We start from the raw sequence: 19,675 nt of genomic DNA on the forward strand, positions 1-19,675 counted from the left end.
GGTACTGATGTCTGCAATTTACTTTGAACTGGATCAACAAATAGAGAGGATTAATGGATGGATAGAAGGGTAGGTACGTGATAAAGTGGGCATGGTGAAAATGTCAGCAGCAGAAGCTAGGTGGTGGGTGTACAGATATTCACTGTCAAATTCAACTTTGTGTATGTTGGAAATCTCCATGATAAATTCAGGGGAAATGTTTTTCAATGGTCAAATGTAACATTTTCATGTGGTTTCACCTAATGTTTACTCCTCATTTGGCCAAAAGATCCTTCCAAGTATTCTTTCTGTGGCATCAACAGATCTGCCTTGCTGAGACTCCCTTGGGCTTATTCTTGCCAGAATTGGGGGCTGGGGGTCAGTGTTCCCCATGCCACCCCCAGAGTTCAGGTTGAATTACCCCAACGTGCTGATTACCCTGCCGAGTTCGCTGGTATCTGGCTTGTAATAATTATAGATTTCCTCTGTGATTTGATCCCATTGGTTGCCATGGCAACGGCGTAATAGCTCAACTGAAGCGCTGTCACGGTGATTTAGAACCAACTCGTCTCTCTTGCAGCCTCCGGTCTGGGTGCCCCCACCCCCTTGCCGTCGTCATGGCAACTGATGAGCAGCATGTGACCGAGAGCGCATTGTTCCCCCCCTCGACTCACCCTCCCCATCTTGTGTACATTCCCACTTTCTCTTCTGGGTCCCCAGTGGACAGACATTGACCTCAGCTTGGGTTGTACCGGGGAGGCTAGAGTAATCCCCCAGACCCCTCCCAGAGAGGGCGTCAGGGGGTCTGTAATTGCCAGGGCAGCCCCTCCACCCCTGGAGGCCTTGGAGGTGACCTGGCGCCCCTCAGAGCCCCTTCAGGGCTGTGGCCCCAAGCAAAGGCTGGATCCGCTGCAGCCACTGCCCTAGTCCTGGGGAAGCCATTTAGGAATCTGAAGCCTTGGATCTCTGCTCTGTAGCTTCAGGAATTCCAGAGCCTGTTAGAGAAAAATTCAGGGAGAGGCCCAGGAAGGGTAAAGGGGAGACCAACAGCCTATTTCAAGAGGTCCCAGAGCAGGTGGTTCACGTGGATATTTTCCTTTCTGCGTCTGTCGGGAAAACCTCTCTCTCTTTCCAAATCCAGTCCCGCGCTCTCTCCCTTCCCTTCTCCTCACCTTCTCCCCGTCCCTCTCTCTCTAAGCACTTGCTGGGAACCAGCTGAGCACGTCTTTTACCAAATCTGCTTTGCTTCTGAGGAGCCCTTTTCTCCCTCCTGTATCTGAGCCTATGTTCTGGGGATGGCCTGGGAGTCTGGAGCATCCTCCTGAGGGGGGAGCTGGTACCCGGCGGCATCTCTTAAGATGAACCATCCAGCCACATCCCTGGGACGCTGCAGAATGGCATAGAGGAGGCGTTTTAAGCAGACGGGAGCTAGGCGTGCTGCAGGACCCTGACGACCAGGCACTGTGAGTGCAGACGCGCGTGCGTGTGTGTGTGTGTGTGTGTGTGTGTGTGTGTGTGTGTGTGTGTCCCCATCTGTCCTCATGTATTTGCATGTATCTGCTGACAGTGGAGGTGTGTCATACTGTTATCTGTGGTATTGGGTGTGCAAGTGTGCATGTGTGTACCCATGCACGTGTGCAAATGTGCCTGTGTGTGACTTTCTTTCTGAAGGACGCACAAACCTACATGATAGATTTTTCAAGGATGTTTTGTGGAGAGAACACAGCAGGATGAGCCCCCCCTTTTTAAATTTAATTTTTTATTGAAGTAGAGTTGACTTTTTTTTTGAAGTATGGGGTGAGCCCCTTTAAAGTGGGAACAAAATAAACAAAGCTGGGTGGTAAAATGACAGGTGAGGAGTTTGCGTTGATCGGTAAGCTTGCAGAACCACTTTGCCTTCCAGCCCCAGGAAATGAAGTCAGGGTCACCTTGAAAGGGCATTTTTGCTCAAACCGCAAAAGAGATCCTTCCTTTCTGTCCTGAGGGCTAAAACAGCGAGTGTATGCAGGCGCGCGCGCGCGCGCGCGCGCACACACACACACACACACACACACACACACAAACACACACCCCTCAGAGAGGAATGGAAGACCCAGGGGGCACCGTCAGGGGCATTTTGCTTTCTTCTTCCATGAGACAGGAGTCTGCAGTGAGACTCTCTTGTCTGACAACCTGGAAGGCTTATGCCGAGAGCAGGTGTGAGGAAACTTTGGATTGTGATCTCCACCGCAGTCACATCTTTTTACTTCTGAGGTCAGTTAGAAGTTTATTTTGAATTTTTTGACCGTAGCAGCCCAGGCCCCAAGAAGCAGCAAGAAAGAAGCAGGTTTAGAAAGTGAAATTTCATTTGCAGGGCAGGATGTGGGACTCCTGGCGACTTGCCATTTAACGTCCTGTGGCTGGTACATGAGAGCAGGCAGACGCATCACCCCTGGAAGGGGATCCTTTGTGCTTCGCCTGCCCCTGAGTGTTTTGGAGACTTGGTGGCCAGTCGCTCTGTGTGATTGCAGACTAGAGGCTGGGCAATGTCCTTGGCATCTTGGAGGAGAGGACAGATCCAGAGACGAGGACCAGCCCCAGGAAGGTTCCTTTCCGAGTAGGAACAGACCCTGCTCACTCGGCGTGATGCCCTCACACTCAGAGGCACCATTGCCACTTGCAGTCCAAGATGCCAATCTCAGTCCCTTACGCCACAGCCTCCGTCTGCAGTGGCCCCAGCACCTCAGTCCACCTGCCAAAGCTCCTCTGTCACTGCTTCCAGGAAAGCTCCAACTTGCACCCGGGTAGCGCTGACGCTGTGGGCCCTCCTTTGCCCGCCCCCAAAGCCCCTGCACCTCTGGCATCGTGTACCTTATAGACCTCTTTCTCCATTTGCCCATGAGCTACGGTTTACTTTACAAGGACTCACTCAAATAAAAATATTAAGATGAAGTACATTCAGAGAGACTGGCCTGAACTCTAAAAATGTCAATGGCATAAAAGGCAAGACAGCTGAGAAATGGATCCAGGTTAGAAAGAGATGAGAGAGCCGTGCATGTGAACTCAGTGATGAGTGATCTTGGGGTGGAGCCTGGAAAACAAACACAAAGGACACTCTGGGGACAAGTGGGAGAATCTGAATAGAGACTATAATGGGTAATACTATGATATCCATGATAGATTTCCTGAAGGTGAGATACTTTGTGTCTCAGATGATTTATACTGAGGTTATATAGGAGACTGTCCCTGTTCTTAGAAGACACAGGCTAAAGGGTATGGGTTGAAATATCACAGTGTCTGCAACTAACAAAGAATTCGGAAGATAGATAGGCAGACAGACAGACAGACAGATAGGTGGGATAGGTACATATATGGCAAAGTATGAACATTTGGTGGTTCTGGGATTGTGGATGGCTGTTGAGCTGTGCTTGCAACTTTTCTGTAGGTTTGAAAATGATGGAGGGCCCCCCTTGTGCTGGGCACTCTGGCTGGCTCTGCACCTGGATTGCCTCATACAATCCTCAGAGCAACCTGGGGTTGAGGGAGCCCTTAACATACCCATTTTCCAGTTGAGAAAACAGGCAGAGCCAGATTCAAGCCCCCACCAAAAGCCACAGGATTCTACTGCCCCACTGCCCACCCTTCTAGTGAAATTACTACGGGTAACTCTACAGTCTTGCACGCTTCCAGTCTGAGGGTGGTGTAAAAGTTAAGAGCACTGCATCTAGAGCCAGCCTGGGTTTGTATCCTGGCTCACCTACTTAGTGGCTGTGTGTTGTTGGGCAAGTCACTTAAGCTCTCTGTGCTTCCATTTCCTGCTCCCCATCCCCCACCCCCACCTTTTTTTTTTTTTTTTTTTTTTTTTTTTTTTTGGTAAGAGAAGATGATCATTGTAACTACTTCAGAGGGTTGTTCTAAAAATTAAAGGCACTGTTATATGTAAAAGCTTAAAACAGGGTTTGACCCAAAGTAAGTAAGTGGTCACTAAATATTTGTTGTTGCTATTGGTATCATTTTTGTTCTTGTAATCCCAGCACCCCTGCCTCAGCTAGTGATGGATAAACCTGGAGGATCTTTCTTTTCTGCACCCAGGGCTGGCTTGCTTTTTAGAGTTAGCCTCTGGCCAGGCGGCCCCTAGTGGCTCCTCCAGAGACCTTGGGGGGGGGGGGGAGTAGAGACCTCTTTATCCCACCTCTTCCCAGCAGAACTGCGCCCCATAACCCTCCTGCGAGCCAGTAACTCAGGGGTGCTGTGACGACCTCCAAGAAAACACATCTGTGTAGTCAGAGCACCTAAGTGCACAAGCTCACCAGAGCTTCCAAAGTCTGCCCCAGAGAGCTGGAAGCGGCCCCTGTATTGTGTTTGTTTTGTGTTGCTTTCACCCCTTGACATTATAGGGGTGACTCTTCCGAGTGATCAAGAAGGAACCCAGTTAGGGAGTGTTTATCACTTAACTCGTGGCCTTTTGGTTTTGGGCGCCAGATGTTCACACACGTGAAAGGCATCCTGAGAGCAGGCTGGGGGTGGGCAGGGTGTTTCAGTCCTGAGTGGCCGGGGTGGATCCTCAGTCACCTTGGTCTCCCTCCGTGTCCGCCTCCCAAGGGGGTGGAAAGGACTGTTGCCGGAGTGACCACAGAACCCAGGCTGCCTCGATGGGACCCTGTGCTCGGAGCGTTCTGCTCTGGGGGTGCACAGTCCTCTGTGTGTGGCGTGGTGCTCGATGCTGGGGGCGGTGAGACAAATGGGTCACTCACCATCAGGTTATGCTGGTGACCCTCATCACAATGTGAAATTATCTTAAATTTGTTTATTTATTTGTTGTCTGTCTCTTCCGAGGGAGCAGGATGCAGAGACTCTGCTGTCTGGTCCCCACCCCTACTTGGGTCCTCGTTGTGTCTCCAGGCAGCAGGTGATCAGGAAATAGAAGAATGCCTGATGACGATCCATGAGTGAATGAAGGAGTGAAGGAGTGAAGGAGTGAGTGAATACATGAATTTCACAGGCTAAAGGGAGAGACAGATGTGGACAGACTGTCCCCTTACAGGAGAACAGGAAAAGAGTAAGTGTATAAATCTGTGGCTAATCTGAACACGGCAGATGTTGACAGTTGGAACAAGGTGGTAGATATAGCCAAGTTCATCTTGTGTGTTTGAAATTTTTTATTTTATTTGTTTTTTAAAAGGAATGATTGCTGGAGAAATACAAATGAGTTGCCTCTAACCCTGAACTGAGAGTCAGGAAGGCTTCCTGGAAGAAGTGGCCGAAGGTGGCCAGTCGGAAAAGTGCACAAAGAGCTAAGGGAATAGCAACAGGAGGAGGGGGCAGAAAGGACATTCCAACAGATGTCACCATGCAAGTGACAACCTGGAGGCAGGACAGAGCAGAGTGTGTGCAGGTCAATGTCCGGAGGGCAGGAGAGGGCAGGACACACAGGTTGGGGGTGGGGCAGGTGCCCCAGCCAAGCAGCTGGGCTTTATCCTGGGAGTAGCAGGGAGCCAGGGAATGTTCAGGTGAGAGAGCCACTGGGTCAGCCGTGTTCTGTGAAAAAAGTAGGTGGTTTCCATGTGAAGCTCTCAAACTGTTTCTGCAAGTCTTATCTTTAAAAGAAAAATTTTATTTATTTATTTTTTTGGTAGGGAGGGATTCGGTTTAATTATGCATTTATTTTAATGGAGGTACTGGAGGTTGAACCCAGAACCTCGTGCAAGCAAGTACACGCTCTACCACTAAGCTATACCCTCCCTGCCCCTCTTCTCTTTTTGTCTGGAAAATGGCTAGAGGTTTTTGTACATGTCTCAAAGAGTGTCTTTGTAGAGATTTGCTTTTTTTACCTAGCAAATTTGTTTTCCTAAAAGGATCAAGAAGTCATAAAACGGAGGCATTTTTCTCAACAGGAGAGAAGGTAGAGAAAGGCTGTTGAGGAGAGAACCCAGGGAGGTTTGGACACCTAGGTGGGTTTACCCTCCAGAGAGGATGCCAACTAGGAAAAATTGCACCCCAGTTTTACTTACTCCAAATATCTGGCTCCGTGTGGATCAAACACTGGGGAAAAGATTGATGTTTTGCAATTGACTGACGCATGTTGACAATCACCGGCATCTGGGATCAGCCTTCTTCCCCAGGTTCATGTCCCAGCTCTTTTGGTGCCATATTTTTGTCCTCCCAGCCCCACCCCTTTCGATAAACAAGCTAAACAAGGCATCGAGAGCTGTAGCGTTAACAGCTCCAGCCATCTGCCCTCTGGTGTCCTGTGGGTAGAGACAGGGAGCACTCCCTGAACAGACAGATGATGTTTGATGTCTCAGACGCCGCCAGATCAGGGGCTGAAGCTGGCATGAGGATCTTGGAAATCAACACACAAGTGCCATCGGGAAGGCTGGACTGTTTGGCTAGGGTCATGTGATTGCCTGTCACTATGGCCACATCAACGGCAAGGGGTGAGATTGATCAAATCAGGCGCCTTTTCATTACTCTGTCCTTGGACCTCCCCTCCCCTTTGCTGTCACTCCTGCATCAAAACGTTTAAAGAGTTGGCTAGAAGAATTAGGAAGTGACAGAAGGTAGGCAAACTCTTTGTCACATGTTGACGTTAAAAACATCCAGTAAGCATTCTCAGCTACCTGCCCTAAGTACCATGAGTTATAACGATGCCACTACTGCCCAAAGGACCTTCCATGCTGCACGGTGGGATAAGGCTCCTTGTGGAATTTGGGCCTGTGCACCCTGGAAGGGATGGTGGGACAAGGGTTGGGGTGTAGGCAAAGTGCCAAGTGTGGGCTGAGGTTGGAAATGAGTGTGCAGCGGGAAGATGAAGGTCCTCAGGAAGGTTGCAGACAGTGATAGGTGTTGGTCCAAAGTCGGCTTTTGTCCCTGCGAAGGAGATATGTGTTGGTCTCGGTGATTGGTGAGGTTTCTGGGTAAGGACCACAACCACCAACCTGAACAGGGGCCCAGGTCTTGGCCATGGTTCTAACGCAGCTCCGCTATCTCCAGCTGTGTGTCCTTGTGCAAGTGGCAAAACCTCTCTGAGCCTATTCCCTCACCTGAGAAAGGGGAAGAGTGGTATTTGCCTTCCAGGAGTAGATGAGACAGTGTGGATAACGCTTGACACAGTAGGCCTTCATTCACTGAATCATAGCAGACCCTACATCACGCGTAAATGAAAGATCCTCTGAATCAATGAACAGCTAAGGCATTTCCAAGGGATTATAGGAATACTGTTGGGCACGCCGTAACGCTGATCACCAAAAACGTGTTTCCAAGTCGCCCGCGGTGCAGACCTGGAAGGAAACAAATGGTTCATTTGTTGTACTCTGTGGTATTTGCATACTTAGCAGTTCCTGGAGTCCTTAAAATGATTTGGTTTCTCTGAACAGGAAACTGTTTCCTCCCCTTCTGCTGACCTGTTTGTCAGTGGGCCCCCCCGTGGGAACACCGGGTCCCGAGGACACAGCCAGCAAGGCACATGCTTGCTGTAGCGGTGCCTGTAGGAAACGAGAAACATTTAGGGAGCTGAGCAAACAGATTCCTGGGCTTTGGCTTGAGTTGGCTTCTTCGGCCTTGGCGCAAGCACCCTCCCTAACCCAGATTCTGTTCTCTTGCGCCTGCTCCCTCACAGGGTCGTAAATCCACAACCAGCCCAGCCATTCTGGGACGTGTCTTTCCCACATACTTCTTACCTCCAGAACAAAGCCCTCTGCCTCTCACATTCACCTGCGTGCGTGATCTAAGTTCGCCTCATTCCTCCTGATGGAGCCTGGCCAGCCGGGGCGGGGCAGGCGGGGGAACAAGACAGAAGCCTGAGGATGGGAGAGGTTGGGGCAGATCAGCTTCTGTCTCATGGAAGCTGGATGTTCAGGCCTGTAGCAGAGCCTCGACATGTGCAAATCGTCCCTGCCAGCGCTTGAGGCTGTAGAACGAATGCCTTCCCTCCAAGGTGGAGGGGGTCTTTGGAAACTGAGAACATGGCTGGCAAGGAACCTTCTCTTATACGTCCTGTGTATGGTCTTCAGTTGGCTGTAACCAAATTCTGTGCCTGGTGACCACGTGGGTAGGTTTTATTCTTCCCATCTTACACATGAGGAGATTGAGGCCCTGGTGAGCTGAGCAACTTGTCCAGAGTTATCAAGCTAATAAACGGCACATTTGGACCCAATTTGTGGCTCGTATTACTTCCTCAAAAGCACCACCTCAGTCTGTCTTAGGAGTCAGTTCTTGCTCATTTCCAAGAACAATATTCCTCTCTCTTAATCAAGCCTCCGATGATTGTTATGATGCGTGAAGAGGCAGGTTATAGGAAATCATGAATGCAGAGAGGGAGGGCTGGGGTCTGTTTTGCAGAGAAAGCCCTGGGGAGGCTGTGGCAGCTGGGGTTGGAGGAGGGAAGCCAGGTCCAAGATAAAGCCTTCTGTCCCAAGGTCACCATCACAGGCCCATGAGTGGGGCCCTGTGAGCCGTCTGCAAAGGCAAGGGCTCTGGCTTTATTGGTTGCCATGGTGACCCCTGGCCCTGACAATGGAGGCCCACTTGGCTAAGCGTGTCATTGTGTCCCATTAAGTGTACAGAAAAGCTGATGGCTGGGGCTGCAGACGGGAAAGGAATGTCCCCAGCCTCTGCCAGCACTTTTGTCTCCAACCTGAAAGCAGATAGGAGACTGGGCAATAGAGCATCTTTGGGCCCCAGGGAGATCTGGGGATCCATCTCTAGCCAGTGACGTACACAAAGATTTGGTGTTCACAGGGCCTGGGAGGCAGCATCGTGGAAAGTTGAGTCCATCTTCATAGAAAAATTGTGGAGTGTTTACTATTTATTCAGTGGTTGTTTGCAGCCGGGCACTGCTCTGGGGCTGGGGATACAGCAGGGACCCGAGTCCCAGATCTCAGTTTACCCTCTTTTACCCTCCACAAGTTAGGTGCAATTGCTATCATCCCCATTTTACAGAGGAGGAAACTGAGGCACAGAGTGGTTACTTACAGTGCCCGAGTTCACGCAGCAGGCAAAAGTGGCTGATTTCACATCCAACACCCTGCACACCACCTCCGCAGAGGGCCACCCTGGTCTTCTTTTCCTTTCTTTTTCGTCTTTGGGATGTTTAACTTTCAAAGTCAGAAGCCATTTCCTAGGTTTGGGGGCCATGCAGACCTGGGTCAAGTGCAGGGCCCACCGTCCTTAGGAAGGTGGTCTCACCCTGCCTCGGGAGCCTCCCCAGTGGTGTTCCGCCTCCATAGGTGTGCCCAGGTGGGGCCCTGTCACGGGTGGAGAGCTCCTCTGATTCTCTGAGCAGTGAGGGTCACTGGCTTTTGAGCTCCGAGACGTTGGGAAGCCACTCACTCAGCTCTGAGCCCGTCATCCAAGGCGGGCACTGAAATGACACATGGAGGTACATCGCACCCAGTCGGTGAGCTGTGACAGCAGCCAGTACTTTGACAACTTTTAACCTCCGTCAAGAGCAAATTGGAAGGATTTTTTTTTCTGCCCTTTCACCCTAATTCCTCTCACCCCATTGATTTAAACATTGCATCTGCCCAGCCCAGCCCATACTCCAAATGCACCAGGCAGATAAGAGGGAGCAGAGAGAACTAATTAGCACTTTAATTAGAGGAAAGAGGGTAGGGAGAGGTGGGTGGGACCAGAGGACTCACTGTCTGGTGAGACGAGGATCTCAACTTGTTCTAACTGAAACGCACAGTAAGAAACAGCATTTGTTGTAGCTGCTCCGCGTGTCTGAAACAAAGATCACCCCACACCCCGCCGTGTTCTCTGATGGCTCCTATTCTATTCGATTGATTGAGTTAGATTTCTCTCTCTGGAGAAAAGTTTCTGTCTGATGCTAGTTCACCTTTAACACCTGTCCAACAGCTGCCAGTCTTCATCCCAGCAGAGACAGGGGGCCGGGCCGAGGTCCATAGCCTTGGGCAGTTAACTGTATCCCATTTTTAATTTAATAATCTGCCTTGATTTTATTACATTCTTTCCCCAATCACCTTTATTTGCAGCAAATGAAACTTTGAGGGTAGGAGGCTGGGGAGTGATCAGCAGAGGTTTTAAGAAAATAACTTTATTTATAAGGCTCAAAAAACAAGTTGATTTCAAGAAGTACATTTTAAAAATATGTATATAAAAACCAAGAATGTAAGGGAGAGGTAGCGTGCTGTGAAGAGGTTTGGAAAACACAGGGGGAGCCGGGATTTCAGAGGCCAGGGGTGTCAGCAGCTGGCCTGCTTCCATTCAGAGTCTGGGATTTCTCTAGCCTCCCCTAGAGCACAAACCTCAGGGTGTGGAGAACTTCCTCTCTGAGCCAGGATGCCTCAGGCCGCCCCCTCCATCTTCCAGATGTGCGATCGGAGGGGTAGCAGATTGCCCAGGGCATGGCGGGAGGCACGGAGTGACACTTCTAGAGGCAGGATTGGGAGGGTAGAGAGCAGTGCTGCAAGGAATTCTCAGTAAACTGCTCACTGGACGCTTCTCGGGATCAGAAAGGACCTTAGAAATGACACCCTCCCACACCCGCATTTTATATGTGAGAAACCTGAGGCCAGGGGAGGATGCGTGTGTCTTTGGTTCCTGCGTCAAACGAGGGCTGCAGTGGACAGTCAGTGACGCGGTGACTGCAGACTCGGGGGGAGAGGAGTATTACTGTTAAGTTGTTTTAACGTGCATTTCAGACCTGCTCACTGATTTTAAGTACGTGTCCTCAGATCTGCCTTAAAAGGTGCGTGTGGCTGCTTCCCATTCACAGCTCTGATGTGTTGAGCCAAGAGCTGTGTAAGCTCTGGGTACCTGGTGAACAGGAAAAACTCGGTCCTCACTCTCTCGGGGATTTGCATTTTTCTAAGTGTGATTGGAGGGTTTTAGGCAGGAGAGTGATGTGAGGTGGATTATCCTTGAAAAGGTTGGAGACCAATTAGAAAACAGAAGGAGAGCCAGAGAGAAACCCCAGAAGCCCCTGAGGACTTCAGCACCTCTGCCGGGGAGAAGGAGCCTCCGTCGTGGCCAGCCTGTCTCTGAGGGGCCCCAGAGCGAGTCCGCAGGGAGGGTCTGCCTGTCTGTTGGCCACTTCCCTCAGTGACCCCCGAAACCTCCAGGGACCTCAGACCACAGAGCTCAAGAATCAATGACTGCATCATCAGCGAGAGCCTGTGATTGGCCAGGCAGTTTACATCCATTCTCTCCAATTCCTAGGACAAACCAGGGAGAGAGGCATCACTCTTCCCATTCCACAAATAAGGAAACTGAGGCTTAGGGCATTTTCATAGGTTTTTCTCTGTTACTTGAGAGAGAGTGATGGTTTGGACCGAAGATTTATAGTCTGAAGCTCAAGTTGGGTGCCATCCTCATGCACAGCACGCATATCTGTACTGTCTATTAGGGAGCACGTAACAGACATCACTAATCTATCACAGCTCTTTTTAATCTGGATCTTGTTCGACATTTCATCAGAGCACCCACACAAAAAGCACCTGGGGCACAGTGACATCTGCTAAGTGAAAGAACGAAGCAGACAGGTCAAATGGCACCTTGGGATCACAGAGCCTGTAATGGCAGGAATTCAATCGTAGATCTCTGTGATCAGAGTGTGTCATTCCTCTCTATCCCGTTTTCCGGTCCTCTCTCTCCCCTCTGTAAAAGAGGAGGGATCCCTCAACAATTCTCTTTGTTTTTAAAATTTTTTTTCATGGAGGTCAAACTCACATAACAAAATTAACTATTAACCATTTGAAGTGAACAGTTTAGTGCCTTTTAATACATTCACAATGTTGTGCAACCATCACCACTATCTAATTCCAAAACTTTTTCATCACCCCAAATGGAAACCCAGTACCCATTAAGCAGTCACTCCCCATCCTCTCTTCCAAGCCCACAGCAAGCACAGATCTGCTTTCTATCTCTTTGAATGTACGTATTCCTGAAGTTTCACATATAAATGGAGTATTACAATATGTGAGCTTTCACGTCTGGATTCTTGCATTGAGCGTAACGTTTTTGAGGTTCATCCACGTTGTGGCAGGTGTCAGTGCTTCATTCCTTTCTGTGGTGGAATAATACTCTGTGGTACAGACAGAGCACATCGTGTCCATCTGCTCATCCCCTGATGGATATTTGGGTTGTTTCCACCTTTTGGTGGTTGTGAATAGAGCTGCTGTGAACACACATGTTCACAGATTTGTTGGAGTTCCTATTTTCAGTTCTTTTGGTTGTATACTGAGGAGTGGAATTGCTGGGCCGTATTGTAATTCTGTGTTTACCTTTTTTGAGGAGTCCATAATTCTTAAATTGTACACCAGCTCTAAGGCTGAGGGTTTAGGAGCTGGTCCCTGGCTTCTTCCTCCCCATCAACTCCCACTCTCATGGGTGTCCTTCACTCAGCCCACCCCAGTGAGCTCCCCACTCCATACTCAGCGATGACCCCAGCATCTCATTGGCATGCTGAGTACTTAATCCCTCTCCATCCTCTGGGAACTTGGCTGATCTGGACCCTTCTGGATAAGACTAGCGCAGCTGGCACCTTCCCTCCTTGAGGGGGTCTCCAGAGGGTTCGATCCAGCGATCAGCTCCAGCTGGTCCTGCTCCCACCCCCCTTCCACACTCCATGACTTCATGCCCAAATCCTTGGCCGTTCTACATCCCCTCGTGCCTCCCAGCATTTGCTCAGGCCTTACCTCCCCTTTCTTCTGTGGCTTCTGATACCTCCCAGCCTTTCAAGATGCAGCCCAGGTGACACCTCACTGACATCACAACCTGCCGCTGACCTGCTGTGAACACCCAGAATTAATCTCTGTTCCCATGACACCTTGCTCTCACCAGAAAAGTCGGGATTCCATTCTGTCTTATACAGAATTAGCTGTTGAGAGTGAACTGGAAAATTTTTCATAGACATATCTTGCCAGGTTATTTTAGGAATTTATTGACATGATGGGTAAAGCAGCTAGTACATTAAATTCTCCTATTTTCCCCTCTCATTCCTCTGACACTAAATTATGAGCTTCAGAAAGAGAGGAAAATTTTGTCCATCTTAGTTTTCTCCTGTGTCTAAATAATACAGTGCCTTGCCTGATACGGGCACCTAATTAATTTTGTTGATTGAATTAGCAGGCCAGAGAAAGTGAATGAATGACATTAACTCTTCTGATTGTTGGAGATATATTGTGCCAAGAATTAATGTCTGATAGAGACCAGGTTTCGTTATAAGGTCAGTTTCAACTGCGGGCCACTGAAATGGCACCGTGATATATTTCCCAGTGTGACATCTTGTAATTGAAAGTGTGCAGGTGTGACTTTCACTTTTGCAGAGCATTCAAATGTTAATATTCGAGCTCTCTGAGTTCCTCACATTTTCAGAAACACGTCTAATGGAAATTGAATTGTGTGGAATCTGAAGTGCTCCCGTTCGAGACAAATGGTTTTAAATGAGAGACGGCAACCGCTCTATTCTGCTAAATTAACAGGCTTGCACTGAGTTGGCTATTCTGGAATAGATTTTAAAAAAAAAAATCCATTGAGTTGCCAAGGGGAGAGCATTGTTTCCCTGTTAACTTATGGTCACACTTTCCAAGCCCATGCTTTTCTCAGTAATATTTTCTCCAGTGAAAAGCAACAACATCTCCTCTCCAGACTGGATCATTTGTATTCAAGCCGGCTAGCTTCTACAGTTAGGTGTTTTGTTATTCGCTGAATTAATCGATGTTGAAATGAGTAAAAGCAAGGATTTGGGAATCGGACAGTCCCATACCCACCCCCAAGCTTCCGTCTCCTCATCTCTGAAACGGGGAGGTACCCTACTTACTGGATGGTTGAGCAGATTGAGGGGGATAAAGTACCCTTCAGAACAGTCACTTCCACCCTGGAGGAATCCCAGTCCCTCACTGGGAGAGAAGATTTGCTGGCGCAGAAGTCTTTACCCTTAGCCACGCTGCAGAGCCTTGCTCCACCCGCGCTGCTGAACAGAAGAGGCATTGTTACTCCCAGCGCACTCACAGGATTTGGGGCGCTGATGTTCTAACCGTGCTGCTAGCCAGGATGCTGTTTGCAAGCAACAGAAATCCACTCAAAGTAATGCAAGCAAGACAAAAAAAAGTGGGGCCGGGTGTGGGGGTGCTTTCTGGGCACTATTAGAATGGGAACGTTCTTCCCTCGCTACTGACATTTCCTTCCACGTGGAGGGCCATCTGTGAGCCTAACACTCCTGGCTCTCCCTGTCCCCCGCCTGCTCTCCCCCAGGGTCAGGTAGACTCAGGTCCCCCCCACCTAGCAGGTTCAACAGTGAGTGCTACACTCGTGACCCAGCTGACCTGAAGGCTCGGGAAGGAGCAGGGGGTCCCCCACATCCAGGACCCACTCTCTCTCTCCTGTGGCTGCTTCTGTCTAGTGCACAGGCTACCCCTTTTACAAGGGGGAGGGTGGCTGGCCCCACAGCTCCCAGGGCTCTGGCTCTGAACCATGGCCGTGGGGCTGGGTCACATACAACAGACATGGCTGCCAGGTCTGCACCCCTGTAAGTGGAGGGGGAAGCTTCTGAGAATGACAGATGGTGAGGTTTGCTGACTCCGGGGTCAGACAGCTGTTTTCAGATCCACCATTAACCTCTCTATGCCTCAGTTTTCTCATCTGTAAAAAGGGGACCACATAGCATTGTTGTGGGTGCTGATAATAATAATAAATATTAATAGTAAAGTGCTTAGCACAGTGGGCAGCACACAGAAAGCCAGAAGAGACACAGGGTCCACGAATTTGGGAGCAGGACTTAGGAGTAGTCTGGAGAGAATCAACCAACACACCTGTAAGGTGGGAGCTGAGAACCCTGACTCCCTGGGGCTGTTTCGGGCAACTATTCCGTTTGCTGGGCCCGTTCTAGTTTCAAAACTGAAAATCTTACCTCCCAGGAACCCTCTCAGTTAAGAGCAAACTTGGCGTGGCTGGTCATCTGGAGAAACCCACCCCCAGGATGGGCCCACGGGGTTCCCAGACAGCCCAGCCGCCAATGTTCTGTACGGGAACAGGGCAGAGGGAGCAGCTGGCTTCCTGCATCAGGTGGTCACCATGACGTCTGCTCTGAAGTTCGCTGCATCTGAGTCCTTCCATCGGGCAGAACATGAGCTTGCTTTGCTTATCCCAGGTGGACGATGCACTGACCTTATTAACTTGCCTACAGAGGGATCTCAAGCCAATTCTGTCCCCTCTCTGTTTTTCCGTCTAGAAAATGGGCGTCATAATCTTACCTGGCCTCAAGGGCAAATGAAAACACATGTGAACAGGTTTTGATTTAAAGTGTTTATTCTGTATGCAAGCAAAGAATTTGCTATGAGAAGAACCTTCTCCACTTTGTGGGGAAATGGTGGGCCGTGGGATACCTGGCCAGCAAGGGAGTGATCTTTCTTGGCCTAACTCTGCCTTTCTGGTTTCTCTCAGGGCAGGAGTGCGTGAAGGGGGTCTCTGTTCCCGACGGAGGGGATCATGGCCTCCATGCTGCTCACCCGGCGGCTGGCCTGCAGATTCCAACACAGCTACCACCTGCTTGTGCCCGGTAAGCCCTGGGGGGTTGACAAGAACTGATCCTAATGGAAGCCACGGTCCAGACTAGTGATTTGGAGTCTGGAAGAGTCCTTGGGGATAAAGGGACCAGCCAGCTGGTGCTTCTGGGGCTGTCCCACCCACCCCCCTAAAACTGTCCCCATCACCACTCCTCCCATCTCCACCATGTGCTCCTGTCCCTGGGTGGACAGCTCTGCAGTGGGCTGGGAGCTGACCTGTACTGGAGCTGCTCTGTGTGCATGGAGGTGGTGGCCCCAGCAGCCAGCGGGGCCCAGGTTGTCCCTATGGGGACTATTGGGGGAAACGCATAGCTAGGTTTGCTGCCAAGAAACAAGAAAACTACCAAAGTCCTTGTAATTCACCTAAAAGCTTCAAGGGCACTGGACAGGAGGCCCCATCCCAGGAATGTGCCACTCCACACTGCCATCTCCCTCACTGCCACTCAGCCGACACCCACCTGGTCAGCAGCACTGGCTCATCCTGCCACCGCAGTCTCTCTCAGATGCCTCCATGTCTCTCTGCCTCACTGAGTTCAGGCACCTTAACCAGGTGAATACCTTGCTCCCATGATCTCATGAGACCGCCCTCCTTATAGTCCCATGAAGAAGGCACAAGGGAATCCCATTTTACAGGTGAGAAAACTGAGGCTCCAAGAAGCAAAGTCACACAGCACCTTGAATGCAAGTCAGTCCAGCTCCAAACACTGCGTTAGCATCTCTCCCCCCTGTGCCTCCGCGCAGCTCTGGGAGAACGAGGCCGTCGGTGGCCTCCTTTGGGACACCTGTGCCTCCAGGCTGTCCCCAGTTCCCTGAGCCCCGTGCTTGTCATCACGGTGTCTCCTTGTTGTCGGTGCTGTCTGCCTTCTGGAGACAGATTGTTGGCCGCGGCCTTGGCATGTTGAACGTTGCAGGTGTTTCTATCCTGGGTGGGGTAAAAAGCAGGCATCTTCTCTCCTCTGCCAGCAGGTTTTCTTTGTAAATACAGGGGGGGTTTTTTGGGAAAGATTTCTGTTGTATAGAGAGATTGTAAAGTTAGCACAAAGAGAACCCCTATGCTGCTCGCCCTCTGGTCCCCAGTGTTAGCATCTGACATCCCCGGGATGCATCTGTCACAGTGAGGAACTGACCTTGGCCCATTCCTCTGAACCAAACTCCAGACTTCCTATGTGCTTTTCACCAGCTTTTCCCTCAGTGCCTCTTTCTGCCCCAGGATCCAGTCCAGGCTCCAATCCAGGCTGCACTGAGTTGTCTCCTCTGATCTGTCTGGGACAGTTTCTCAGTCTTCCCTTGTTTTTCTTGACGTTGAGGAGTTATTAGTTGCCAGGAGGTTTTCAGGGTTGGTTTGGTTTTATGGAACTAGAAGAGAAGCGTATTAATGCTTATCCGTAATTTTGGGGAAAATACACCCAAATGATGCCGGTCTGCTGTGTCCCGAGTAGGAGGGAGAGTCACTGGCATGGAAGAGTCATCATCGGTAACTAATGCTGTTGAGCACCTACTGGGTCCTGAGCATAGCCCCCGGGGGGCTCAGCCAGGCGGCACATGTGACTCTGCCTTCAAAGGCCATTCTCCAGGACATCTCAGCCTTCCCAAGGAGGCAATAAGGAAAAAGAAGTGGATTAAGGCTCATAAGATGGGGCTACTGGCTTCAATCACCACATGATAGCCAAGTGAGCCTCAACAATTGGCTAGAACTTCTTCAAGCCTCAGTTTCCTCGTCAAGAAAGTGGGGACAATGCTCATATCCTCCCTGCTTCACGAGTCTCTGGTTTCAAAAGAAATGGTTCACGTGAAAGCTCTTTGTATTTACGATACGTGGGGCGTGTCCTCCCTCCCATTTTGCAAGCATGGACACTAAGGCACAGTGCAAAAACCCAGGAATGGTTAAACCAGAGTTCCTGAGCTCTACATTTTCTTGGCCAGAGTTAAATCTTTTTTGGCACACTTACAGCAGATTTAGGGAATAACACAGTGAGATTTTTTTCGTCTTTTGGCCTGTCAATTTGGCATACCTAGTGGGACAGAGAGAGAGAGAGAGAGAGATCTTCTTTTAATACTAAACCACGGTGTTGGCAATGATACTTGAATGTGTGAGCTCTCAGACACGCTGATGGACAAGCAGCGACAGGAGAATGGCTTTAAAACGATAGCTTAGTTTTAACCCGTTAAGTCCTCAGCACAACTTCGTAAGACAGAGGAAACTGGGACTCAGAGAGGTTATGTAACTTCCCCAGAGTCTCAGAGCCTGCACGTGACAGAGCCAGGCTGTCCCAGGACCCACACCCATAACCACTGTATTAATTTTCTATTGCCGTATACTCCTCAGGTTACAATAATGCATGTTTATCATGTCACAGTTTTTGTGGACTAGGAGCCCAGGGTGGCTCAGCTGGATCCTCTGGCTCCAGGTTTCTCGGGAGGGCGCAGTTGAGCTTGTAGCCCGGGCTGTGGTCTCACCTGGGGAGCCAGGGATCCACTGCCAAGCTCACTCATGTGGCCGTAGCTGGATTCAGTGCCAGACAGGTCTCCATGGAGCAGCTCACCACATGGCAGCTGCTTTCTTGGAGAAAAGGGGGAGAAGAGGGTGCCCAACGGGTGCCACAGCCGGCTAGCACATCCACTGTGTTCAGATGCTTATAATCTTATATCAGCAAGTAGGGGACAGAGACCAGGAGACCAGACAGCAGGATTGTTCTCTCTGGGTGGTGAAATTAGACATATTTGGTTTTTCATTATTGCTTATTGATATTTTTCTCAATGAGCATTTTATCAAAGAATAAGTGGAAGCATTTTATCAAAGACACTTGAGGTAAGGATAAAGTGTTTTGTTTGGTTTTAAACAAAAGCAGAGCAGACAGCTCGAGTTGAACTTAACCTTGACTTTGGCCAGGCTCACATGCAGAACCCTAGCTGTTTGGGAAAATGACATTCATTTATTATTCTCACTATAAGATCAAGAGGACATTAAAAACATTGGATGGCTCCTTTTACACTTTGGAGTGAAAAGTTGACTCTCTGGATTGGCACAGCCACTGAGCATCTTTGTCAAGGCCAGAGAGCTGGGCTGGATTTATCGTGTGTCAGGGCACATCCCTGCCTTCTGGGTGTGCTGTTTTATTCATGAATGAAAATGCTGAATCATTCAATATTAATTCAAACTTTTTTTTTTTCTTCCTTGTACTTTTGATAGTGATTTGCCTCTCGGGGAAGTGAGTCGTTTTGCTGCAGATGTTTCATTTCAAAGACTCACACTGGGAGCGATGGAAGGTAGCATCAGTTACATTCACATCGTCTAGGAAAGGAGAAGTCTGGCGGACAGATTTTCAGCTTAGCCACTTACGAGCTGTGTGACTTTGTGCAAATTAATTGACCTTTCTGAACTTTAGTATCTTCTTTAACATGGAAATAATAATAGCATTTACCTCCTAAGGGGGTTGTGACGATTACATGAGGTAGTCCATATAAATTGCTCAGAATAATACCCAGTACGTTCACCGTAAGTGCTCAATAAATGGATTTCTGCTCCTGCAACTTGAAAGGAGGGATCCCAGAAGAGGCTTCTTGACCATTCAGATCTTGTTCCTTTCTTCTTGTGGTTTATGGAATCATATATCATCATTAAGAGAAAATGTGTTGTATTGGTATTTGGTTATTTTCCTCTACAAAAAGCCAAAATTGCAATAGAGTAGGAAAAGCAGTATTCTGGATTCAAATTCTGGCTTTGCAACTCACTAGCTGTGTGACCTTGGAAAAGTTGCTTAACCTCTCTTATCCTTATCTGTAAAACTGGGACATCGTCATCTCACAAGAAGGTTGTGGATTAATTAAAACAATAGGTGAGAGTTTGCCTGTGTAAGGCCTGCCTAGCACAGGGCAGGAGGGACTGAATGTGCACTAGCTTCTCCAGTTTCCTTTTTCGGACAGCACAGTTGCCAAAAAACTCACCAGACTCTGATTTTCAGACTTTCTGCCTAGCAGTTTTGGCCCTCTTCCATCCACACCCACAAAAAGTTGGCACATGGTAGGAACCAGTGTAACTCTTGGCACAGACCCATCTGCCTCACACTTGGGCTTGGCATCTGCGTCTCGTGTCCCATCCATCCCTGCTCCTAGTGGACAGAGTCTCACCCTCTCCCCGCCGCCTCTCCCAGCGCTCCCCTACCCCACCTCCCAGTCCTGTTTACCCAGTC

The 19,675-nt window shown here is 49.5% G+C and overlaps 1 protein-coding gene across 2 annotated transcripts in view; it reads left to right on the forward strand.

Annotated features, from left to right (window-relative positions):
• The window catches only part of ABAT (4-aminobutyrate aminotransferase), a 79,995-nt gene that overhangs the window by 28,100 nt on the left and 32,220 nt on the right, over positions 1-19,675 (forward strand). Inside the window, exons 1-2 of one of the 2 annotated variants that reach the window (XM_045521616.2) lie at positions 4,999-5,017; positions 15,364-15,478. In XM_045521616.2, the coding sequence (XP_045377572.1) occupies positions 15,409-15,478 (70 nt within the window). In that variant the 5' untranslated portion in view covers positions 4,999-5,017; positions 15,364-15,408. Of the gene's footprint in view, positions 1-4,998; positions 5,018-15,363; positions 15,479-19,675 lie in introns of those variants that run through there. The other variant, XM_010962217.3, reaches the window with a different exon arrangement.

This window comes from Camelus bactrianus, chromosome 18 (assembly GCF_048773025.1).
Source record: "Camelus bactrianus isolate YW-2024 breed Bactrian camel chromosome 18, ASM4877302v1, whole genome shotgun sequence".
In the NCBI taxonomy this organism is placed as follows: Eukaryota; Metazoa; Chordata; class Mammalia; order Artiodactyla; family Camelidae; genus Camelus; species Camelus bactrianus.